We start from the raw sequence: 25,940 nt of genomic DNA on the forward strand, positions 1-25,940 counted from the left end.
GAGCACTGCTCTCTACATAAAGAAACCCACTCCCTTTAATTATTAAAGTCAGGAAAAAGCGGTGGCAGTTGAACTTTTAAAAACCAGCAAATAAATGTTTGTAAGGAAGGCGCAAATGCCTTTAATCAATACATGGCTCCTGTAATTATCATATTCCACACAAAATAACAACTGTCTTTGCCATGGACACTTAGCCACTCCTGTACTTTGCTGCTCTGTTATTTAGGAAACGACCAAGTCCTTTTTTCAGAAGCTAAGTGGTTAATATCATGTGATTACTTTAGTAAGAGTTCTAAACAAAGCCGGTACTGTGAGGATCTACTGACTGATCCAAGAAAGGACTTAAGTCAAGAGGGAAGCAGACAGGGCCAGGCTGCAGGGAAGAAAGAGGATGGTGCTCCTCAGAAGAGAGTCAGACCCTGTATGACAGCCCCTGGAGCGTGCAGCCCCCAGGTCGGCACGCCTGTGATTCAGGACAGAGCAGCAGTGACTAAGGAGAGAGAATGGCCCAGGGACAGGAGGGCTACACTTGTTTCCTCGGTGTCTCCTGCGAGACCTGGCCTCCCGGTCCACTCCTAAGGGCAAGAAAATATCTTGACTGCACGCCCAGGTCCCACTCACTCTTCCAGGCCCACGTCTTCCTGTACCTGCTGAAGTGCCTGGAGGTCAGTGAAAGCCAAACCCACCACCGCAGGGTCCCTTTCTGCACCCAAGAGACTGCCCCCGAGGCCGCAGGCCCTGGGCCACGCCACCTACCATGGTCTGAGCTCTCTGCTGATGCCCGGTGCCTGGGCTGTAGCTGAAAGCCAGGAGCCACAGCAGGGCCTCTGGGGGTTCAGCCTCAGCTTCTGACATCAGTAACTGCTCAGCCGTGATATCAGCCCATCCTCCAAAGTGAACAAACAAGAACCAGCTCTCAAAGGGGCCTCCATAGGACCTGGAACAGAAACAAAACACAGGGCAGTTAGGCAACTTGATTTCTTTTCCCTTTAGGTTTTTAAAGAGACTGTAATGTCTGTGAATGGTTGGCTTCAATTGTTCTTAGCCACTGAAGTACAGCTTGTAAGGAATACAAGTCAGGCTCAGAGAAAGAGCTCAAAACGCCACCCTGAACCCTCACAGGATGTTCAAAGGCAGGCTTCCCTAAACCACCCGTACTCTGACGACCTCAGACTTTTAAATCTTGACACCCAGGGCCCCTGAGTGAGCACAGACATTGGAGAAAGAAAGTTTTGGCCCATGACCAGCAAGAGTGATGCAAGGTGAGCGCCCGCGGGTGCACCACTCTGCCTTCTGCCTGGGTTGCACAGCTGGGCTGCTGTGGAGACGGGGCCCCCAGCCACAGGGCAGCCACCCAGGTAGCCCAGAGCAGAAATGAGGGGACCCCCTGGGGTCCAGACAGAGCCCAGAGAAGGGACGCAGGCGGAAACACGTGCTACTCCTTTACTCACAAAACGTTCTAGCCAATTTTGGCAATTGTGAGTTTTTCAGTTTAGTTCAGTTCAATCACTCAGTTGTGTCTGAGTCTTTGTGACCCCATGGACTCCAGCACGCCAGGCCTCCCTGTCCTTCACCAACTGCCGGAGCTTACTCAAACTCATTTCCATTGAGTCAGTGATGCCATCCAATCATTTCATCCACTCTCGTCCCCTTCTCCTCCTGCCTTCAATCTTTCCCAGCATCAGGGTGAGTCATTTCTTTGCATCAGATGGCCAAAGTATTGGCATTTCAGCTTCAGCATCAGCCCTTCCGATGAATATTCAGGACTGATTTCCTTTATGATAGACTGGTTAGATCTCCTTGCAGTCCAAGGGACTCTCAAGAGTCTTCTCCAACACCACAGTTCAAAAGCATCAATTCTTCGGCACTCAGCTTTCTTTATAGTCCAACTCTCACATCCATAAATGACCATGGTTTTGACCAGATGGACCTTTGTTGGTAAAGTAATGTCTCTGCTTTTTAATATGCTGTCTAGGTTGGTCATAGCTTTTCTTCTAAGGAGCAAGTGTCTTTTAATTTCATGGCTGTGGTCACCATCTGCAGTGATTTTGGAGCTCAAGAAAATAAAGTCTCTCACTGTTTCCATTGTTTTCCCATCTATTTGCCATGAAGTGATGGAACTGGATGCCATGGTCCTAGTTTTCTAAATGTTGAGTTTTAAGCCAACTTTTTCACTCTCCTCTTTGACTTTCATCAAGAGGCTCTTTAGTTCTTTGCTTTCTGCCATAAAGGTGGTGTCATCTGCATATCTGAGGTTATTGATATTTCTCCCAGCAATCTTGATTCCAGCTTGTGCTTCATCCAGCCTGGTATTTCTCATGATGTACTCTACATATAAGTTAAATAAGCAGGGTGACAATATACAGCCTTGACGTACTCCTTTCCCAATTTGGAAATAGTCTGTTGTTCCATGTCTAGTTCTAACTGTTGTTTCTTGACCTGTATACAGACTTCTCAGGAGGCAGGTCAGGTGGTGTGGTATTCCCCTCTCTTGAAGAATTTTCCACAGTTTGTTGTGATCCACACAGCCAAAGGCTTTGGTGTAGTCTATAAAGCAGAAGTAGGTTTTTTTCTGGAACTCTCTTGCTTTTTCAATGATCCAATGGATGTTGGCAATTTGATCTCTGGCTCCTCTGCGTTTTCTAAATCCATCTTGAATATCTGGAAGTTCACGGTTCACATACTGTTGAAGCTGCCTTTCTTTGGGATTGGAATGAAAACTGACCTTTTCCAGTCCTGTGACCACTGCTGAGTTTTCCAAATTTGCTGGCATATTGAGTGCAGCACTTTCACAGCATCATCTTTTAGGATTTGAAATAGCTCAACTGGAATTCCATCACCTCCACTAGCTTTGTTCGTAGTGATGCTTCCTAAGGCCCACTTGACTTTGCATTCCAGGATGTCTGGCTCTAGGTGAGTGATCACACTATCGTGGTTATCTGGCTCATGAAGATCTTTTTTGTATAGTTTTCCTGTGCATTCTTGTCACCTCTTCTTAATATCTTCTGCTTCTGTTAGGTTCATACCATTTCTGTCCTTTATCTTTGCATGAAATGTTCCCTTGGTATCTCTAATTTTCTTGAAGAGATCTCTAGTTTTTCCCATTCTATTGTTTCCCTCTATTTCTTTGCACTGATCACTGAGGAAGGCTTTCTTATCGCTCTTTGCTATTCTTTGGAACTCTGCATTCAAATGGGTATATCTTTCCTTTTCTTCTTTGCCTTCAGCTTCTCTTCTTTTCTCAGCTATTTGTAATGCCTCCTCAGACAACCATTTTGCATTTTTGTATTTCTTTTTCTTGAGGATGGTCTTAATCACTGCCTCCTATACAATGTCAGCAACCTCCATCCATAGTTCTTCAGGAACTGTGTCTATCAGATCTAATCCTTTGAATCTATTTGTCACTTCCACTGTATAATCATCTAAGGAATTTGATTTAGGTCATACCTGAATGGTCTAGTGGTTTTCCCTACTTTCTTCAATGTAAGTCTGAATTTGGCAATAAGGAGCTCATCATATGAACCAGAGTCAGCTCCTGGTCTTGTTTTTGCTGACTGTATAGAGCTTCTCCATCTTTGGCTGCAAAAAATATAACCAATCTGATTTCGGTATTGACCAGCTGGTGATGTCCATGTATAGAGTATTCCCTTGTGTTGTTGGAAGAAGGTGTGTGCTATGACCAGTGAGTTCTCTTGGCAAAACTCTGTTAGCCTTTGACCTGCTTCGTTTATACAAAGGCCAAATCTGCCCGTTATTCCATGTATCTCTTGACTTTTGCATTCCAATCCCCTATAATGAAAAGGACATCTTTTTGGGGTGTTAGTTCTAGAAGGTCTTGTAGGTCTTCATAGAACCATTCAATGAGCTGTATGTCGAATTCTTTCCTCTCATCATGTATTCATCAGTGCTGAAAAGTTAAAGCTTTTGTGAAGATGTCCTTTTGTCACATAGGGAACTGGGAGTTGGAATAAAGGATAGACTCTGCTTAAGGTAAAGACCCACTAATTTTGCTCAGAGACAGTCCTAGCGGCCTAACATCTCCCACGGGAGAAATGGAGCAGGACTAGCCTGAGATCATGTGGGGCAGAATCTTCCTTCTGAACCGGGGAAGCTCCTGTAACAGGAGAGCCCTGGGCCCCTTTCGCAGTGCTCCATCCTTGCTGGATCTGGGTTCACAGTCCTCTGCTTGGCTCATGGAATCCTGGGGCCAGCACTGTCCCCACCTCCTCGAGGCACTGCTTTCCTCCTGTCCCCCGAGAACAAGTGAGTAAATTGTGAAATCTAGTTTGCCAAAAAATGACAGAAAAGGAACAAAGTGGGGCATTCGTCTTACTTTCTTGTCCCCACAAGAGGGAGAGCTGATGCTGAGTGGTAGGCTGGGTTATGGTCCAAGGCAAGGAACAGGCTCCATGGGGTCTCCTTCCTGCAGGCCTCACAGACGAGTAAGCTGAGCAGGGTCCCCCATGCCCCTTGCTCCCACATGGGCATCCCGCGCGGATCACGGTTCAAGGCCTGGGAATGCTCCCTCCTTTCCTCTAGCAGCTGAGTGTGCAAGGCAGTCCCATGGGGCTGGCTGAGAACGTGCCTAAAGCTACTCACAGACCCCTCCCAGCAGGTGGCCTGAAGCCTAGTGGAGGCAGATCTGGTTTAGGTGGGGCCCCCAAGAAGTCTGGGGCCTTATCCTGCTCTTCAACACACATAACCAGCCGGTGCATTGGGGGCTTCCAGGACATGGAAGGTCATTAATACGGCCAGTCCTCTGATGCCCACTTGGCTGGCTGTCTCTCCTGCTGGTTCTGTCTCTCTTACTGGTAAGAGTCTTGGGGTGGGGTGAGTAATTGGCACCCAAACCTGCATCAGTGATGATAAGCAGAAGAGCACCGGCCACAATTTGTGATGACCAGTAATGAGATTATAGAGAATTTCAAGTAGGAAAAGTGGCAAAGGGAACAAATGAAGACAGTCTTAGTAGACGAGTATGCCTGCATGCATGCTAAGTCGCTTTAGTCATGTCCGACTCTGCGTGACTGTATGGACTGCAGCCTTCCAGTCTCTTCTGTCCATGGGATTCTCTAGGCAAGAATACTGGAGTGAGTTGCCATTTCCTTCTCCAGGGGATCTTTCCAACCCAGGGATTGAACCAGGTCTCTTACGTCTACCTGCACAGACTAGTATAGACAATGAATAAAATATTCTAAAAGCAAGGAAGTTAAGAGGAAGCTGAGGGCACTGTGTTGCAAAGAACTTAGCAAAGTCTAAATGTGAGTGGTCCTAGGGAAATAATATATGTATTATTTCCCTAATATTATATTTATCTAATATAATATTAGAAATTATGTTAGAATGGATTTTCTAATTTCAGACAAAAATTTATTACAAAGAGGAGGAAAAGAAACATTTCATCCTACCATGCAGGAGAAGTTTAGAATTTCCTTCCCTAGAGAGGCAGAGTAGACAGAAGGGCCTAGAGAGATGCCATTCTTGTTCTGCAAGCCAGGGGGAGGGGGGTGGGTGGGGGGTGCAGCATGTGAGCAGTGCTTTTTTCCTAAGGTCTAGTCTATGTATCGGAGAAGGCAATGGCACCCTACTCCAGTACTCTTGCCAGGAAAGTCCCATGGACAGAGGAGCCTGGTAGGCTGCCGTCCATGGGGTCGCGAAGAGTCGGACACAACTGAGTGACTTCTCTTTCACTTTTCACTTTTCACTTTCATGCATTGGAGAAGGAAATGGCAACCCACTCCAGTGTTTTTGCCTGGAGAATCCCAGGGACGGTGGAGCCTGGTGGGCTGCCGTCAATGGGGTCCCACAGAGTCGGACATGACTGAAGCGATTAGCAGCAGCAGCAGCAGTCTATGTATTGTTATACTTGTACATTTCCAAATCTAACACCAGCCATTATTCTCAACAGCTTCTAGGCCAGGTATTTACACATGCAGCCTATTTATTCTGAGCTGCTTGCAGTGCTCCCTCCACTTCTTACTCAGCAGTGTGTATGCCTGTTTGGGGATACATGCAGCCGTACCTCATTTTACTGCGCTCCACAGAAAACGGTGTTTTTTTCCCCACAGATTGAAGGTTATGGCAACCTGGCATCAAGCAAGTCTACTGACTTCATTTTTCCAACAGGATTTGCCCACTTCCTGTTTTTATGTACATTTTGGTGATTCTCATAATATTTCAAACTTTTCCATTATATTGATCATGGTGATCTGTGGTCTTTGATGTTGCTACTGTAATTGTTTTGGGGTACCATGAACTGTGCCCATATAAGCTGATGAACTTAAACGATAAATCTGTGTGTTCTAACTGCTCTACCAGTCGGTTGTCTTATCTCCTTCTCTTTGGGCCTCCCTATTCCCTGAGACACAACAATATTGAGGTTAGTCCAACTAATGCCCTTTTCTTTAACTGGAAAAGACCCTGATGCTGGGAAAGACTGAAAGCAAGAAGAGAAGGGAATGACAGAGAACGAGATGGTTGGACAGCATCACTGACTCAACAGATTAGAGTTTGAGCAAGCTCCAGGAGATGGTGAAGGACAGGGAAGCCTGGTGTGCTGCAGTCCATGGGGTTGCAAAAAGTCACACATGACTGAGCAACTGAACAACAATCTCCTACAATGGCCTCTAAGTGTTCAAGTGAAAGGAACAGCTGCACATCTCTTACTTCAAAAGGTTGAAATCATAAAGCTCACTGAGGAGAGCACGTTTCAACTGACAGGCTGAGAGCTATAGGCCTCTGGACCAAACAGTCAGCCTAGTTATGGATGCAAAGGCAAAGTTCGTGAAGGAAATTAAAAGTGCTACTCTCATGAACACGTGAAGGATAAGAAAGCAAAACGGTCTTATTGCTGATATGAAGAAAGCTGTAGTGGTATAGATAGAAGATCAAAACCAGCTACAACATTCCCTTAAACCAAACCCTAATCCAGAGTAAGGCCCTGACTCTTCAATTATGTGAGGACTGAGAGAGGTGAGGAAGCTGCAGAAGAAAAGTCTGAAGCGGAGACTGAAGACAGAATGGCTACAATCTCATGATAAAATTCTAACAGATGAAGATCTGCTTCTTACAGATGAGCAGAGAGAGTGGTTTCTTGAGGTGGAATCTATTCCTGGTGAAGTTGCTGTGAACACTGCTGAAATGATAACACAGAATTTAGAATATCACATACACTAGATGATAAAGCAGTGACAGGGTTTGAAAGGAATGACTAATTTTGAAAGCAGTTCTGCTGTGGGTAAAATGCTATCCAAAGGCACTGCACGTTGCAGAGAAATCATTTGTGAAGGAAGAGTCGACTGATGTGGCAAACTCCGTGTTGTCTTAAGAAACTTCCGCAGCCACTCCAACCTTTGGCATCTACCATCCTGATCACTCAGCAGCATCATCATCAAGGCAAATCCTCCACCAGCAAAAAGATCATGAGTCACTGCCATTTTTTAGCAATAAAGTACTTTTAAATTAAGGTATGTATACTTTTTTTTAAGACATAATGCCACTGAACAGTAAATAGACTATAGGACCGTGTAAGCCTAACTTTCGTACGCACAGGGAAATCAGAAAGGTCACGTGATTCCCTTTATTGCCGTGGTCTGGAGCCGAGCCTGCAATATCTCCGAGGTATGCTTGCAATGCCTTCCCCTATCTTTCCTTGCTCACAGGGAAGATAAGGATACCAGAGAAACCACGTGTGAAAGAGATCTAGGAGTCATCGGTCTTTGCTTACCCGTGGTCTTCAACTATTTCTTTGAGCATTTCAGAGATATGTTTCAGTGACTGGTGCCATAGTCCCTGCGGAATATCTGTGGGTGGAGAGAGCCATCAGAGAGAAGCTGAAAAAAGTCAAACCTAGTAGGAATCAACTGCAGTGGAGACCAGAAGGGGCCCGTTTAGGGGAAAGGCCTAGTTTTCCCGGTCCACGGAATCCATACCACCACCCTCAAGCTGATCCTTGCCAGAATCCATCTCTCAGGCCTGGGAAGAAAGACCTGTTAGTGTTACACAGAGTTAAACTTCAAAGGCTCTTTAATTCAGGTACATGAGACTGCACAGGCAGCCCACGGTAGGATTTAGGAAGGCTATGTTGAAGATGCCCAGCTTTTTTTCTTTTCTACTCACCCACCCCCTCATCTCTCACTAATAATTTGTGGTTTCAAAATATATTAAAAAAAAAAATAGTCAATAAGGAATTAGGAATGTGCTTCCCAACTATGATTGGGATGAATTTAGAATATGACTTCAGGTTTACAATGATTTTAAAAGGCCAGAAAAAAACATATGGATATTATACAGGCAAAGACAAATATCTTTTCTTAAGTTAGTTTTTCTGGTTTCACATTTTTCCCATGGTCTTAAACACTTCTGAGCATGTATAGATCTGTAGTTTTAAACAACAGCTGAAAAAGGTTATCACATTTCCATGTAGTGATAGATTCTGTAATTAAATACACCAGAAAGATAATGTAAGTGATACAGGAACCACTGCTACCCCACAAATGCTACAGATTAAAGAATCCTAAATTATCTCTCTCCCTCTTTTGAGTTCTCATAACTCTTGATTTGCAGCCTTTCAAGGCATTTTCATTTTCTCCTTTTATTAGTTTTTTAGATAGTTATTTTATGCCTCTTTTACTTGTAGCTCCTGGATATTCAGGGTTCATAAGTGACTCATCTTTTATACCTCATAGGACTTTACAGTGGGCATAAAATCAATTTTTGATGAATAGAAGACTCTACTCTTACGAAACTCTTCAATCTGTGGATATAACATTATTTTTTCCAAAAGTAATATGCAGAAAATTATGCAGGAACCAGCACAAATAGTCTTTAGTTTGTAGATGTCCAAACTTAAAAAGCAACAACCCTGATATTTTTTGTGGAGCTCATTTAGCTGCTTACTACATAGGCTGACCTTGGACTTTGCTGATCTGACCTAGGCTGTGAGACTTGCCCCTGGAACGTGAATCGCTGATGCTCCTGTCTTATTAAAGTTTTCCCATTGTGTTTCCACAGTGTAAGTTTCACAAAACTGCTGACCGAGATCCCACCAGGCCTGTCTCCACCTCCACCTCTGGCATCTGAGGGGACAGTGGGTCACTCTGGGTGAGAACTTAATCTTTTAGAAAAAGGAAGAGTATTTTTGGTTTTGTAAAATGCTCTGAAACCTCAAATCATACTTTCCTCAAGTGAATCTATGTATTCAAGTCTCAGGAAAAAAAAAGGTAGGGGAAAATGGCACAGAAAGGACATATTATGGGTCCTTCCTATCTCCCCGTGGTCAGATGAGACGCCTTTTTCTGCAGCATGAGTCTGTCTTGTCTCAGTGTCGCCTCTCCTTAGATTTCAGGCATTAGTGGGGAAGGATGTCTGTATTCTCTGTTTCTGAAACGTTTCATCAACAGGAGCTCACAGGCATGTTAACAGATCAACATCAGTTGAATGAGGACAGATTCATCACTTTCCCAGATGAATATGGCCTCTGGAAGGCTGGCAGATGAAGTCACAGAAGGCTGTGGTCTAACACACTTACTGAATTCTTTCAAAAGACTTCCCTTGGCTAGGTTAGGAGAAATTTCCCCTAAATTTTCTTAGCTTCATTCATCATTTTATCTTTTCATTTGCAGCAGGGGGCACAGAGAAGAAAGAATGAAATACAGATAAATGTACTGTTTTATTCCAAATCAGCCAAGTCTTAGCCTGTTCCTGGCATCCAGGTGGACCTTCCTGGCACTAGCAGAGGCCTTGTGTTAACCAGAACAGACTGTCAAAACCCAACTGGAGGCCATTGTTTTCCTTTCTTTTAGTAAATGATCGTAACTGGGAAGCCAAGCAAATTCTCATATCAAAATCCACAGAATGTGTGATGCTGAGAGTTTAAAGGAACATTGTCCATCTCCCTGGTTTTACAGATAAGGAACTGGGAGGAAAGGGTTATGATTTTGTCACTGTACTTTCCCAGAAATTATTTTAATATGGGCAGAATCAACCTTCACATACCTTTCGAGTGTTGGAGGAGCACCATGACAAGAGATGGAGAAGCATAAGGAAAGTAGGTCTTGAGTGCAAACTTCAACTATAATAGAACAAAAAATTTAAAGCCGTTTGAATATTAGCATTGGAAAAGGTTTAAGGAAATATAAAATATTGCATCCTCTGCCCCAAAAAGAAATTCTAGTACTTTATGTGGTCATAATGTCTTGCACACTGATCAAAAATAAAAGATGCTTCTGATAATCTTATAAATATGTTCTAAAAAATTAAACCTTTTTAAAGATGCCTTCCAGGACTTAAGAAAAATAAAGTTATGCTCTTGATGTCTTTATATCAGTTCTTTACCTCACATGAACCCAATTATATACATAAATCTATTTATGTGAGAGTTTCCAAGGCAGATGGGAGATGGGTTTTATCAAAAAGCCGCAGTGGTGCTCACACATCCCCTGAGGGCCAAAGTCCTGTACCCTCCACGCCCTCGGAAGGCACAGCAGCTTCGAAGCACTTTTGTAAAAAGTTGAGGTAAAATCTGCCTACAGTGAATTGTAAGGGCTTTAAGTGTACAATTTGATGACTTTTGGTAAATGTGACCATCATTCCAATCAAGACACAGACCATTTCGATCACCTCAGAAAGTTCCCTTGTAGCTGTTACAGTCAATCCCTCCACCCCACCCCGGCATCTGATATTTTTTTATTTTGATGAGAGAGAGTAGTTCCGTATATTCTTGAATTTCACACAAATGGAATCAGAAGAGTGTGTGTTTCTTTCTGTTTGGCTTCCTTGGCTCAGCATGTTCTTTTGAGACTCTTCCTTGTTACTGTGGATTAAATACTTCATTTTTTAAAGAGATTGTTCTAAAGTAGTCATTGTATGACTATACCATAATCTGTTTATTTATTCTGCCATTGATGGACATTTGGATTGTTTCCAGTTTGGGTTTTATTATGAATAAAGATGCAATTAGCATTCATATTTCTTTTTTGTAGACATGTGCTGTTATTTCTCTTGGGTAAATACCATAGGAATGGAATTACTAGGTCATAGAGTAGATGCTTGCTTAACTTTGTAAGAAACTGCTATGTAATTTTTCAAACTGGTCAACAATTTACGAGAATTCCAGTTGCTTCACATACTTGTTGGGCTTCCCTTATAGTTGGTAAAGAACCTGCCTGCAATGCAGGAGACCTGGGTTCAATTCCTGGGTCGGGAAAATCCCCTGGAGAAGGAAATGGCAACCCACTCCAGTATTCTTGCCTGGAGAATCCTTTGGACAGAGGAACCTGGCAGGCTATAGTCCATGGGGTCGCGAGAGTTGGACATGACTGAGCAACTTCACTTTTCACTTTATACATATTTTTTGAAGTGTGTATTCAAGTCTTTTGTCCATTTTTAAAACTGAGTTGTTTCTTATGTTCTTGAGTTGTAAAAGATCTTTATATATTCTGGACACAAATCCCCTATTAGATATATGTATTGAGAGTATTTTTTACCTGCTGGATGGATCGCTTTTTCAATTTCTTAAGGATGCCTACAAAGACCAGACATTTTAAATTCTGATGAAGTCTAATTTATCCATTTTTCTCATACTTCTTAGTGCTTTTCTGCATTCCTTCTAAGAAATATTAGATTATCTCATGTCAAAAAAGATACTCTCATTTTCTTCTAGGAGCTTTATGGCTTCAGCATTTATTTTGAAGTCTATGACCCGTCTCAAATGAATTTTCATGTCTGAGAGGTAGAGGTCCATGTTTTCTCATCTGGGTGTCCAGTTGTTTCAGTGCCACTTGTTGAAAACCTTCCACATTTAACTTCCTTGGCATCTCTGTCAAAAACCAGTTGATTACATGAAAATATCTAGACACGATTCTGGTCCACTGGTCTATCCTTTTGCCAGTACCTCACTGTCTTGAATTTGATTACTGTAGCTTAAAGTCTTGAAACCAATCCGTGTGAATCCTCTGATTTTGGAGGGAGGGTTTTTTTGTTTTCAAAATTATCCTGGCTACTATAGGTTCTTTGCATTAGAATCAGCCTATCAATTTCTGTTTTAAAAACTATGTTGGGATTTTAACTAGGATCACATTGAACCAGGCATCTCAACAATTCATGATTATGGTTTCTCTTCATATGTTTAAGTTTTCTCATTTTGTGGTTTTCCACATAGAGATCTTATACACCTTTTGTTAAATTTTCTCCCAAGTATTTTATGTATTACTGTGGAGTTGCCTGTTTCTCTTTTTACTTCTCTCAGTTTTTACTTTGTGTATCTCAGACCTCTGTTATTAGGCATATATCCATTTGTAATTGGTGTTTCTCATGATGAACTATATAAACTGTCCCTCTTTTTTGTCTGTCCATACTCCTTATCTTAAAACCTAATCTGTCTGCTGCTTGTAGAGCCAGACCAGCTTTCTTGTGCTTATTATTTACATATCTCTTTCCTTCCTTTTAATCTGTGTCTTTATAATTAGAACAGATTTCTTGAAGACAACATATAGTGGGTCTTAGTTTTTCATTCAGTCTGACATATTTCCTTTTTACCTAGTATATTTAGTTGGTTTTCACTTAGTTCTTGTAATTAATGTACTTGGAGGTATATTTGAATTGATCTTTAAAAATTTTTATTTATTTACTTAGTTATCAGTTGCCCTGTGTCTCTGTTGATGCGTATGGGCTTTCTCTAGTTGCAGTGAGGGGGGCTACTCTTCACTGGGGTGCCCTGGCCTCTCGTTGCAGTGGTTTCCCTTGTCGTGGAGCACGGGCTCTAGAGCATGCAGGCTCAGAAGTCGTGGTGTATGGGCTTAGCTGCTCTGTAGCATGTGAGATCTTTCTAAACCAAGGGTTGAAGCCATGTCCCCTGCATTGGCAAGCGAATTCCTCACCACTGGACTACCAGGGGCGTCCCTAGGTTTATCTTCTGAGATTAGTTTCTTTTGCCTCATCTGTTTTTTGTTCTGGCAGCCCACAGCTCTGTCTTTTGACACCTCAAGCCAATCAGATTATGCCTTGGGTTCGGGCCACCCCCAGCCTCATTTAATCTTCCCACCCCTCACAGGAGAGCCCTCTGGGAAAAGTTAGAAGATTACCCAATGTGGTTTACATTTTCAAGAGTTGAAACCCCTCCAGTTTTTAATCTGCTTTTTGGGTTGCTTTCCAGTACCTTCAAATAGTTTTTAAAAAATATTTTCTCCAGAGTTTATCATTTTTATCTGCAGGCAATTTAGTCCAATACATCATTAAGCTCTGTCACTACTAGAACCAGAACCTGAACTGATTTGCTGCTTGTCCTGGAGCCATTAGGCAAGTTCAGGAAAGAGGCCTGTCACGATGGCCTTAAGTTTTGGCTACTAGTCTGACTGGGCACACTGATGGGGCTGCAACTATGCTCTCCAAATAAAACAAGGATGAGAGGAAAGGATAAAAAAGAGACTGAGAAGCACTGAAGGTAAACATTTTTGACAATGGGAAAGAATGCGGATTGATGGGATGTCTCATAACTGCTAGGTGGAGTGCAAACTGGCACAACCATGTATGAAAACAATTTGGCAGCCTCTGCCAAAGCTGCCTCTGCACACCTAATAAGCTGCACTAGCACTCTTGAGTATATCTTGAATGTTCAGAGAAACTCTATTTATAAAAGAAAACAAAATCTGGAAATAATCCAAAGGCTCACCACCAGGAAGACAGCTACGCTGTATACACTCTCCCCACGGAGCACGACAGGCAACCCCAGCACCACCCACAGCCCAGGGCCAGCCTGGGGACGCACTGCTGGAAAGACCAAGGCTCAGAAGACTGCCACGCAGCGCCACTTTCACCTGCTGTTCGCGTTATAAAGCGCAAAAGCAATCAATAAAGAAAACACGTCTAACAATCATATATACATGATCAGGCTTCCCCGGTGGCTCAGTGGTAAAGAATCTGCCTACCAACTCAGGGGAAGAAGGCAATGGCACCCCACTCCAGTACTGTTGCCTGGAAAATCCCATGGATGGAGTAGCCTGGTGGGCTGCAGTCCCTGGGGTCGCTAAGAGTCAGGCACGACTGAGCAACTTCACTTTCACTTTCCACTTTCATGCATTGGAGAAGGAAATGGCAGCCCACTCCAGTGTTCTTGCCTGGAGAATCCCAGGGACGGAGAAGCATGGTAGGCTGCAGTCCATGGGGTCACACAGAGTCGGACATGACTGAAGTGACTTAGCAGCAGCAGCAACTAACTCAGGAGGTGTGGTTTCAATCCTTGGGTTGGTTGGGAAGACAGACCTTCTCCAGAAGGAAATGGCAACCCACTCCAGTATTCTTTCCTGGAGAATCCCATGCACAGAGAAGCCTGGTGGGCTACAGTCCAGGAGGTTACAAAGAGTTGGACATGACTTGGCTACTAAACAACAACAACATATACATGATCAAACTGTTTTCAGAAAAAATAAAGGACAGCAGTTACCTGAAGGGAGAAAGTCAGGATGATATAATAGAGGAGCATGGGAATAACCTGAAGTTTCTACGAGGGGACCAGGTCTTGTTAGATGTCAGGTTGGTAGATATTCATTTATTAATAATGAATATGTGGATGAATGAATAAAACACAGAAAGAAAGAGGGTTACACATGGATCACATAGGACAGAGGGTGTCATGCATCAGGGATCATGATTAATCTAAGCAGGGGCACTCAGGAAAGCAGGGGATTGATGATAAGGACGGCACTGCCTAGAAAGGCAGGCAGTCAGGAACAGCCCCAGGAAGAGACGTGACATGACATATGGGGATGAAGGCATCTACAAAGTGAAGAGGTTGTTGCTCTTGCATCCTGAGCCCAAGGGAAGGACAGTGAATTTCTGGCTTTTTTTTTTTTTTTTTTTGGATCCCTGCTTTGCCTTCCACCAGGACCCATTCTGTGTCCCTTACACCACCAGATTCGTGTAGCCTGGGTAGGGTGTATGTTCAGTCACTCAATCGTGTCCAACTCTTTGTGGCCCCATGTACTATAGCCCGCCAGGCTCCTCTACCCATGGAATTTCCCAGGCAAGAATATGGGAATGGGGTGCCATTTCCTACTCCAAGGGATCTAACCTGCATCTCTTGCATCTCCGCAACTGGCAGGCAGATTCTTGACCACTAGCAGCACGTGGGCAGGGTATTATCCTAAGTTAAAAGTGACTGTAAGTCTGAATCTAAAGTGTTAAGGCCAACCCTGCAACTCAAGGACAAAGTTAATAAGATAGACAGACTCAAGCTAACGGCGCAGAGCAGCGCATCTTTTATCAGCGCCCTCCGCCCCAAGCTCGGTCTGTTCCAGGAGTTCAAGGTGCAGGTTTTTTAGAGGTTGGTTCCTAACTGGAAAAACAAAGAATGTTCAGGGAGGATAAAAGATATTTATAGTTTGCCTCAAAATAAGCATGAGGGCCAACCAGTGCCTTTCAGCAGAGCTCTCCTCCAGAATTCCAGGCTGGGCACCATTGATAATGCTGTTTGCTACAGTCTAGCTAACTTCCCTAGGGAAGGAGAAGATGGGAAAAAAACATCATAAATATTTATCACTGCCTTAAAAACAGAAACATCTGCTAAAACCTGAGCGGTTTCTTGGCATAGGGGTCTATGGGATTTTAGAACAGCAGGCGTCACACCACTGCTCCCCTAAGGCAAACTGCAGAGAGCATCCCAAGGGACCATGACCTCACAAGAAACTGCAGTGGGTTCAGGCACTTCAACGGGCAAAGGACCACACAGACATCAGGTCTGTGGCCATTAGAAGTGCAGGCCAATTAAAATTCCCAAAGGTGAAAACTCGGGTAGAAAAGGCTCCAGTTTCACAGGTCACTCTAGTGGTCAGCTGCCTCTGCCAACGGCCCTCCCAGTGCAGGTCCCTAGGCCTGGTTTCTTGCTTACTGACTGAGTCCAACTCACACGTTTTGGTCATGGCCATTCCCAGCTCCTCCTCTATAATTATTCAAATTATAACAGAATAGTGTCACACTCACGACCTCCTCTCTCTCCTGGAATCCAATTCACATTTAGGCCTCTGATATGAATGGAAACTAATAATTAAGAATGTCCAGTATTGCTTTATAATAAGTGCCATTTCCTTCTTACCACATGCCATAGAGACTCTAGAATACCTCTCTCTGGCCTGGGAGGGGCAGAGTCTTACTCAACAGTGTACAACACAGGGCCCAGAAAGTTCACCCTCTGGGGTGGCACCTGATAATATGGTCGAGTTCTCTGCATAGCAATAGATAAATGCTTCTGGGTACCAGGACACGGGACAGATAGGAACCATCTTGATTTACTTTCAATTAGAATGATTCTCCCTGGAGGAAGAAATGGCAACCCACTCCAATATTCTTGCCTGGGAAATCCCATGGACACAGGAACCTGGTGGGCTACAGTCCATGGGGTTCCAGAGAGTTGGACACGACTGAGTACACACTCAAAATGATTTTGCTGTTGCTGGTGTATTTGTTTGGAAACTTTCTCCATGAACAAAACAGTCTATCAAAATCACTGAAAATAAAGTGCTCTTTTCTGATGATTAATCAAATACTCTTAACAGCCTCTTTTTCCTTGGGGGAATGAATAATATCTGCAATATAACGAACCTGCTTGTTTTCTTTTTCCAGAGCTTCTACAAAGCATCGTGTAAACACCTGAAGGCCGGCTAGTACTTCTGGGGCTCCATCGGTTTCCAGGAGTGCGGACCTGAACAATGCAAGGCCAGATCACAACACATTCAGTGATTAATCTGGAAAATATGTGAACCAAAATATGTAAAAGGGAAACACGGAAACATTCTTTTTGTGCCATAAGCTTCAGCAGCAATGTCAGCTCATCAGATTTCAGTTCTTGCGTGAAAGCAGGAGAAATCTGTCACTCCCTTTTCTGAAGACTTCCTTTAAAATTGCAATGTGCAGAGCTCCCTTTCTTGGTTTTTAAATTATTAAGCACTTCATATCTCTTCCACATGGGCCTGGGATGCTCTTTACAAATATTTGCACACTGTATGCCCACAAATGGAACATCCACAGAACTTTTGCTTTTGAAAGTGGAGAAAGGGGTGCCCCAGGAATATCCAGCAAAGGGGTGGAAGAATCTGCATGTTCCTGGTTTGGTTTCTATGCATTTTCATACAACTAACTTTTCTTTACGTTTGTTTAAACAACACCAAAAAAAAAAAAAAAAAAAAAAGAACTGAAACTTTGCTAGCTTTAAACTAAAAACAGCATTCTGACTTATTTCTACACTAATTTAGCTTAAAGCTCGTATGTTTCAAGACCAACTTGAGTGCTGGATTACTTGCTGTTGTAAAGCAAGTAATTGCTTTTTCCAATGTCTGCTGTCTGCTGTGGGGCCTCTATTTGCTGAGTTTGAGGGGAACTGGATAAAGAGGGTAGATACCCTGGCTCTGGCTACACGAGCACCCAGGAAAGAGACTGGCCATTCACCTGTCCACTGGGGGCAAGCTCCCCGCGTGGGGTCTGGCCCCTCACTAACTGTCAGTCATAACCCAACCTGGTGTCCAGTGGGCTCATCTTTCATCGTTGTAAATCCACTGCATTTACCAAGAAGTTCTCGTATTTGCAGAATAAAAATTAGTGTGCTGTTAGATAACATGCATAGTTGATTCTGCCTTTCAGAAGTGCTCTGTTAAGAATGGCATTATTTATTTATTATTTTTGGTGTTCCTTAGCTTTAAAAAGATTGGTCAGCCCTCATGTGGTGAAGGGAGAACACTACTACCCTTTATTTTTAATTGAGAAAAATTCTACATGAATAATGCGTGATGCAAAATCCAATTCAATTCTGATTTTCAACCATTATTATTCGATTTTTAAAGGTTAAAAAAAAAAGATAGTTATCTTAGTTCTCAGGCATTGGCTTTTAAATACACATTGACATTTGCATTTTACCAAAAAGCTCAGCAGGATGGGATGGAATTAGAATCTAATTTCCCCATGGTACAGCCAGAGACTACCACAGAATTTTTTATTCATATTTGGAAGCTGAACATATTTAGACCAATTACAAGCAGAAACAGCACAACATTTACCTGAATATTTCATCAACAACTCTGAAAATGGCGGGGTGGCAGGCAGCAGCTTCAGGCTGTAAAAGAAAAGACCACGAGAAAGTAAAATATCAGAAGCATTTCATCAATAATGACTTGCTCTTATCAGGGAAATGAATTGTCCACAACTGCTGGTGTCTAGAAAATGGATATATTCCTTTGAGTTAGAAAAAAAAGAACAACTAGCTCATGACAAAAGCCCTCCATACAAATACAAACAGAAGTTCTCTTGGGGTAAGGGCATTATGGACAACCTTTCTTCTTCTTCTTTATTCCACTTATACTCTGTAAATCCCAGATTTTCAACAATAAGCCCACATGATACACAAAAAAGAGTCAATAAGTATCATGGGAAATTAGAAAATACCACCTACTAGCAGGCTATAATGAAGACGCACAGCCTACCTGTGTTGCTGTGCTGTGCTCTGCTTATTCGCTCAGTCGTGTCTGACTCTTTGAGACCCCCTGGACTGTAGCCCACCAGGCTCCTCTGTCCATGGGGATTCTCCAGGCAAGAATATTGGAGTGGGTTGCCATGCCCTCCTCCAGGAGATCTTCCCAACCCAGGGATTGAACCCAGGTCTCTTGAATTGCAGGTGGATTGTTTACCATCTGAGTCACCAGGGAAGCCCTGTGTTGCTAGCTTTAGGTAACGTCCCCTATGTGTCTGATCTCCTCATATGACTTAGAAGTGCCTCAAAGTCAAAGTTAGACCTGTTATCTTTTCATTCCTGCTGATTAGGAAATGAGTACATAGTAATTGCAAATTATTATTAAGGAAAGCAGTGACCACCACCATGCCAGACTAAATAATATTACATCTTAGAGCACTATGAATTTAGCAGCTTAAATTATTTAGGATGAAGAAAAAAATAAAGATACTATCATCTTGAATAAGGAAAGCCATCTAATTTAATCCACGAATATTTTTATGACAGTTTTGATGATTTAAATCTGCAGAAGCCAACTTACTGTGGCCTGGGTGGGGCTTCAGAGGGCCTAGCCCAGATTCCATATCTTTTTGTTTGCTTTTTTCTTTTTTATTGGCCGCATGGCTTGTGGAATCTAGTTCACCACCCCGGGGATCAAACCTGGGCCGTTGCTGGTGGAAGTGCAGAGTCCTAACCACTGGATCATGGGCAAATTTCCATGATCCCATATCATTCTGGCTGGAGCTCATACCCTGAGATTAAGCCAGAGGAAGATGCCATGTGTGTTCTAAAACAGATATAATACAGTAGCATCCACAGGTTCGTAAATTAGGCTTTATATGGAATTTCTTTGAGTCACATTGAACTTTGGGGAACAGTTTTTCATACCCCCTCAACAAGAAAAATAGAAAAAAGGATACATATCTTTTAACTTTTCTAGGCCAGACAAAGAATGGTGCCTCTCTCCAGTAGCTTCCACTCTCTTCTGTGCTGGCATTTCTAGATGTACAGTAACATTGAATGTGTGCCATCTAGTGTTCACACACCGCCATTACAGCTGTCACAGAGGCTCCCGGAAAGAGCATTACCACTTGTTGAAATGATGGGATAACTCCTTTTATTTGAAGAGATTAATGATTTGTAGGATGCAAATCTCTGCTTTCTAGGTAGTCAATACTCCCTAATCTTTCATTGATGTCCCTTTTTATCTAAAAGAAACCAACTAAAATTTTTCATAGATAAAATTCATTACATACTCAAGAAAGTACTTTGGCCGATTGATGGTTCAACAGAAGAGAGGCAGAGTATTTTTTGACTTTGATCTCAGACAAGTCAGTTATCTCCCTGCTTCTCAGCCTCACTGTAAATACTAACAATTATTAAAAGGTCCCTGGATATATGCCCAGAAAATATCACGGAAGTTTCTATGTATTCATAATGGAAAGTATCAAACAAGAGAAAAGCAAACGGCCTATCTTGAAGAAATGTGACTCATCAGATTTGCCAGAAGAGTTTTTCCAAGTTTTATATATAGACAATATGGCTCTTGAATAAGAGTGTTTGAGAACCAAACACCGTCATGTGACACAAAGAGGCTAAAAACGCACGGACAGAAAAGAAGACTAAAATTGAAAATGGTAAAATAGAACCATTCCCTTTCTTCTAACTACTCCAGAACCACTCTATAAACCTGATGCGAGTAGAAAATCAATCTATCCTGATGACAGAGGTATCTAAATGGCAGAGAAAAGGCTGATCAATGCATAGAACAAGGCTACCCTGAAAAGCAAGTGGGAAAGCAAGAAAGTTCTGACTGTTGAAAAGAGGACCAGAGCTTGGACATGCTCTTCCTTCATGCAGTGTTTCCTAGTGAAACAGCTCAATCAAATGTTTTAAATATATAGACTGTGTGGAATCTGCCTGTTCTCTCCATGCTGATCAACTCGCCTCTTAGATTTCCTTCTGTCCAAACAGCTCAGACTGTGGTTGCCCTTAACCTGCTTCTACAAAGCTGTTTTAGCTTTCAAAACAGATAAGATGCCAGGGAATCCTACTGAAACAGCAATGGCAGAGATTTTGATTTAAAAACCAGTCTCCCTTGCCACTCCAGAATTATGAACAGCTCTTTCTCATCTGTAGCCTTTACTGATGGTTTTTAAAATGAGACTCTTCACACTTTCCGAGCACATAATTTCAGGCTCAGTGAGTCCCCTCATGAAGCCCGGAGTGCTCACAGGCCAGGCATGTGTCCCAAGGACACCAAATCACAAAGCAAACTTAAGCTGCTTTTGTTATCAAGGGAATCCTCCAAATAGAATTAGAGTCTTAATTTATGCTTCTTTGGAAGCCATAAATTACCACTCCCCCCACCCCAAATCTTTACACATCCATGTGAGGGAAGAGGCAAACATTTAACCCCTCTGTGTCCTGTTTTATTTGTAAAATGGGTCCCCAAAGTAACACAACAGGTCACTCTGCAACTCAAACTTCTGGGTCCTAGCTCTGAAACCCCACAAACCAAGCAATTATCTTTCCTATTAGAATGAGGACAGAAAAGAAAACCTTTCTTGGATTCCATCTGTTTGTCTGTTTTCCCCCATCCTGCCAAAATCTGTTCCTTCTCAAGCTCTTCTCTTCTCCATCTGGTCTAATGATTTCCATGTACAGATTATTTCAAGTCTAGGGAAACGTCATTACCAGGAGGCCATCAGTAACAGTGGTTGTGCCCTTCTTCCCTTCTCTCACACCGCCCCCAGTTCTCTGACTGAATGTCGGAGGATGAACAGAAGAAGAGGGAAAGCTCTGGACTCTGGTTTCCTTTTCTTATGGGCCAGGTTGCTCTGAGGGGCACATTCCCTTCCCTCTTCTACAGCTACCCAGGACTCCACTGCTTGTTTCTTCTCTGCTCAGACAGCCCATTCTCATCACTCAGAAGATAAAAAAAAAAAAAAAAAAAACAAGGGAAGGCTAAGCAACACAGAGAAGTGTGCAGCAGCTGCATTTTCGAGGCTGCTTTGTAGGCAGAGGTGAGGAAGAGGCCGGCTTGCCACTCTGTGCCATGAACTGCACAAGTAACACCCATGCTCACTCTCTGTCCTTCGTGTCTATGCATGCATGCTAAGTCACTTCAGTTGTGACGCAACTCTGGACCCTCTGGACCACAGCCCCAGGCTCCTCTCTGTCCATGGGATTCTGCAGGCAAGAATACTGAAGTGAGTTGCCATGCCCTCCTCCAGGGGATCTTCCTCACGCAGGGATTGATCCCGTGTTATCTGCGGCTCCTGCACTGCAGGTGAATTCTTTACTGCTGAGCTACCAGAGAAGCCCTCCTTGGTGCCTAACCTGTTATCTTCATCCCAGTTCATCAACGATTATTACTAGCCGCCTGAGAATTCTCAGGAAGAAATCTTTCCTTTTTTCCTATCATTTTCTGAATCTGTGTGAGATAGAAAGAGTATGGGGAGAGGGGAGTGAGAATACAAGCCAGAAAGGGAAATTAAACTATTGATTTGAGGTAATTCACTGAGAAAAGTGAATTCCTCTTGTAAAAAACAAAAAGGCAGCGAAGACATGGAAACAAAATTCTCAAGCCTTCTTCATTTATCACCTTTTACACATATTTTTCCTAAAAAATAGAGAAGTTTCAGGTGAGAGATAAACTGAAGTTCAGTAAGCCTGGGGTAGATTCTCTTTCATGGTCTATTTTTATGGCCAGCAACATATCCCACTGTGTATCTGACTCATCCAAACCCTTGACAGGCAGGACCTCTTGTGTTAATCTATGTATGTAAATTAAAAGGTGACTATTCATCAAAAAATAACACTCCTCTTAAAAAAAAATTTTTTTTGTAAGTTTCATTTCAATAGACTCTTTTGACTTCAAAAACAATTTGGTCTAAAATAAACTACCTATATAAAATAATCTTCATATCTGTCATATAAAATAAGGCACCTTTATAAACATGTATTTTTTATTATGCCATTTTCTTCTTTTCTACTTTCAAAATACCAAACTTAAGACTGTAAATATCCCTTTTGCATTTTAAGATCTATTTTGTTTCAAAACATTTGTGTTACTTTCATCAAATTTGAGCTTGGAAAAATTATTCTTTCTTTTTAATCTTTACCAGATGTTGTTTATACTACCAGGATTTTTTTTCAGTACTCTATAATGAAATTATTGTTTAATTAGTGATAAATCTGTCATTTCTGGGCTTAAGGGAAAAAAAAGAAAAAACTTAACAAGTACCAAATGTACTTTTGTGTTTTAAATTTACCCGCGCTGTCTGAGAACGTTAAGACACAGGGATGCCAGCTCTGGAAGCCGAGCAAAGTCCCCCAAACCTCAAGTTCCTCCGCCTGGCCCAGCGGCCTCTCTCCCCTTGGCTTGTGTAGCCTGGGTGGGAAGACGGCTCCTCAGCCCCCTGCTGCTTCTTGGCTCAGCCTCTGAGTGGCAGTGACCTTATAGGTCAACTACTGCCCTGTTTTGGTTTTTTTTTGTTTCTCTCTCTTCATCTCTGACTGGCTGCCAAGGCCTGCCTCCCAACAGTGAAAACAGGACTTGCCATCTAGGTCTCTTTTCTTCACAGTGCTGGGTGATCTGGTGCCCCCCTGAGGTCGATGCAGGAAAGTGCAATTATTGTCTGAGATGTTTCTTTTTACCTTTTAGCCACAAGCATAAACCACCTCCACACTTCTGTATTCCATCACTGCTAAATTATCTACTTTAGCTTTTGTTAAATTACAGGCATCACATTAAAGAGCTCAAAGAAAAAAAAGAAATGTTTAAAAGACTGCTAATGAGAAAGCAGGAAAAGAAAAAACCCTAGAACATTAGTAAGAAGTTATTCAAGCAGAGAAAAATGACATCACCCAGGATGTAGAGTTAATTCTTCAGTATAATCTTTTATTAAAGGGGAACTGTGTTTGGAGTTCAGTGTAAAATAAGTCTCTTTTTCTTTTTGAAGTGGCTATGATTACTATCTGGAGAATGGAAACAAGAATGCATCTTATCTCATATGAGGGAGGTCACGGAGGGCACTGAGTTATCTGCAGGCTTGTTATTCTTAAGCTCTTATTAGATCAAGAACTACTTTCTTAACCCTATCTTTATTGAGGTACACTTGACAAGATAAAGAGCTAATTTTGGTGGAGCTATGAAGAGAAACACCAGGAGTGTTTCCTGATTTAAAATCTGAATAAACAAAACCAATCCCCCTTTCTTCCCCTCCCGCTGCACTCTTTCGTGGGTAAATCTCTGGACCCAGCTAGAGGGGCAGGCGGCATGTGAGGCCAGCTAACGAAGGATCGAATGGGAGGGCATGGGAACCAGGGTATATCCCAGCCCGGGCATGCAGCAGGGCAGCCAAACACAGTGCCACCCAGCCAGCACTTTTCATTCAAATGCAGAATATAAACAATAGCTTTCTGGGCTCCGCAAACAGAATTGTAACTGGAAAACACAACATCCTTCTGATTTGGGGCCAGCCTTGGGAAACCAAACAGTGCCAAGAAAGCTGCATAATTAGCAAGTGGCTTTCACTGCTTTTGGTGACATGAGTTTTTAAGGTCAGGTCTGAAGCTATGGATTATGGTCCTCCATTGCCTGTTCTGTCAAGAGAAACACAAGACCATCTGCTTTTGCAAAGTGTCAGTCTGCTCAGTAGATGACAAACTGAGGCTAAGACCTTGATTTATTTAGGAGCATCAAATGTGGCAGGTGGCCACAGACTTGGGGGAGGTCCAGCCTAAGAGAGTCAAAGAGCGAGCCTCAAAAGGAAACAGGTTTTTAAAACTTACTTTTATTTTAGAAGTCAAAAAACATACACATGCACTTAGAATTCAGGTGACTATTAGGTCAGCACCTTATTATTCATAGTCTTAATGGAAAATACCCAGCTGGAGGCCCTGAGAGGCCACAGAACATTTGGAGAGACCATTTCACTTTGTACAACCTGTACAACAACTTTATCTTTTGTTTTTGCAACATCTTGGTAACTATAGAACTTCTAGGGCTAATTCTGGATAGTCCCAAGAGATGGAAACATAATTAACAGTGCTCCATATAAAATACAAGTTACTAGACCATCACACTTTAATTATTCTCAGAATCTAACTCTAATGTAATAGGCATCAAGTTACTTCTAGAGGAAAGCACAGCAGTCCTATGCTATCCGAGTCTTCCAGATCTTTCTGATACTTCCGCAGGGTCCCGTCACGGCCCCGAGATACCATGCTCTGATAAGTGAAGCAGATGATGCAATCAGGAAGCATGTTCTTCAGGTTACCCTTCCAATCACTCGGTCACGTCACAGGCTTATTCCAGCCTGCTTGGTTGTGCGGCACCGCAGGCCCAGGATCCTGAGGAGAGCAGCCCACGCCAATCAAGGACTTGCAGCTCTGTATTGTAATTACCTCCTTGAACCATAAGGCAACAGAGGGGTTACATCCTGCCAATGCCACAATAAATTAAACACAATAACACCCTCTGAAATCCCCCTTTAACCATAATGGAAGCTCTGCATCTCTACACACATGATCCTGATAAATGCTTTTGTAAATCAACTGACTTCAAAACTGTTTGGGGGAAAATGGTTTTAAACCGTAAACTGGAAGCTGAAGGTTATACAATGCAGTGTTTAACTGGAATGCCTGCTTTCTCTCTCTCTCTCTCTGTCATCCTGGGTTTACTGATAGGCTCAGGCCTGAGGGCCATAGGTAAAAAGAGCACGAAGAAGATTTAGAGAAGAATCACAAGGTTGCAGAATCAAATCAACTTAGGGTGATGAAACTGGAATTTTTCCATAGAGAGAAGACTTAAAGAAAATTTAATAAGGACCTTGAAAGCAAGGAAATAACTCAGTTACTATATTTTGCCACTGAAAAAGGACCAGAGAAAATGAAACTATAGCATGTATCTTTCAGTTAGAAACAGATTTACCTGACAATAAAGGTAATGTTTTGAATGGGCTGCCAGGACTTCTAAAAGCCTTTGTTTATTTTGAATAATATAGTTATTTTTATATAAGGTGCATTCTTATTTCTCACCTTAATATGCAACTTTTTTTTTTTTAAATGCAACTGTTTTGAAAGATGAGTTCAAGCAGAATTTCCCTTTAAAGTATCTCTCTTTCTCTTTGGGCTCTTTCAATCTTTATATCTATTTTCTTTTCTTTTTTTTCTATCAAACATTGTAAACATCTAAATCAGTAGGGTTTGATTTGGGCCAGCTAACTTACAGATGAACGCAGCATGGCTGCTGGTCACTGTGACCCTATCCATGGTCCCCTTGGAGGCCCCAAGATGGGAAGGCAAAGAGGAGCCTGGGAGACAGGGAGAAGGTAAAGCAGGGCCATGGTCACCCTCTTGACCTGGTAGGGACTGATCAGGACCCAAAAAGAGAGCTGGGATATAGGAAGAAGGCAGCAGATTCAATTATGATTCTCTCACA

At 42.5% G+C, this 25,940-nt stretch overlaps 1 protein-coding gene across 4 annotated transcripts in view; it reads right to left on the reverse strand.

Annotated features, from left to right (window-relative positions):
- Positions 1–25,940, reverse strand: part of FANCC (FA complementation group C) — a 313,057-nt gene that overhangs the window by 12,451 nt on the left and 274,666 nt on the right. For all 4 annotated transcript variants that reach the window (XM_055578994.1, XM_055578993.1, XM_055578995.1 and 1 more), the window contains 5 exons: positions 18,042–18,097; positions 16,594–16,693; positions 9,997–10,072; positions 7,727–7,802; positions 757–937 (listed from right to left, as the gene is read on the reverse strand). In XM_055578994.1, the coding sequence (XP_055434969.1) occupies positions 757–937; positions 7,727–7,802; positions 9,997–10,072; positions 16,594–16,693; positions 18,042–18,097 (489 nt within the window). The remainder of the gene's footprint in view (positions 1–756; positions 938–7,726; positions 7,803–9,996; positions 10,073–16,593; positions 16,694–18,041; positions 18,098–25,940) is intronic.

Source organism: Bubalus kerabau, chromosome 4 (genome assembly GCF_029407905.1).
Source record: "Bubalus kerabau isolate K-KA32 ecotype Philippines breed swamp buffalo chromosome 4, PCC_UOA_SB_1v2, whole genome shotgun sequence".
Classification (NCBI taxonomy): domain Eukaryota; kingdom Metazoa; phylum Chordata; class Mammalia; order Artiodactyla; family Bovidae; genus Bubalus; species Bubalus kerabau.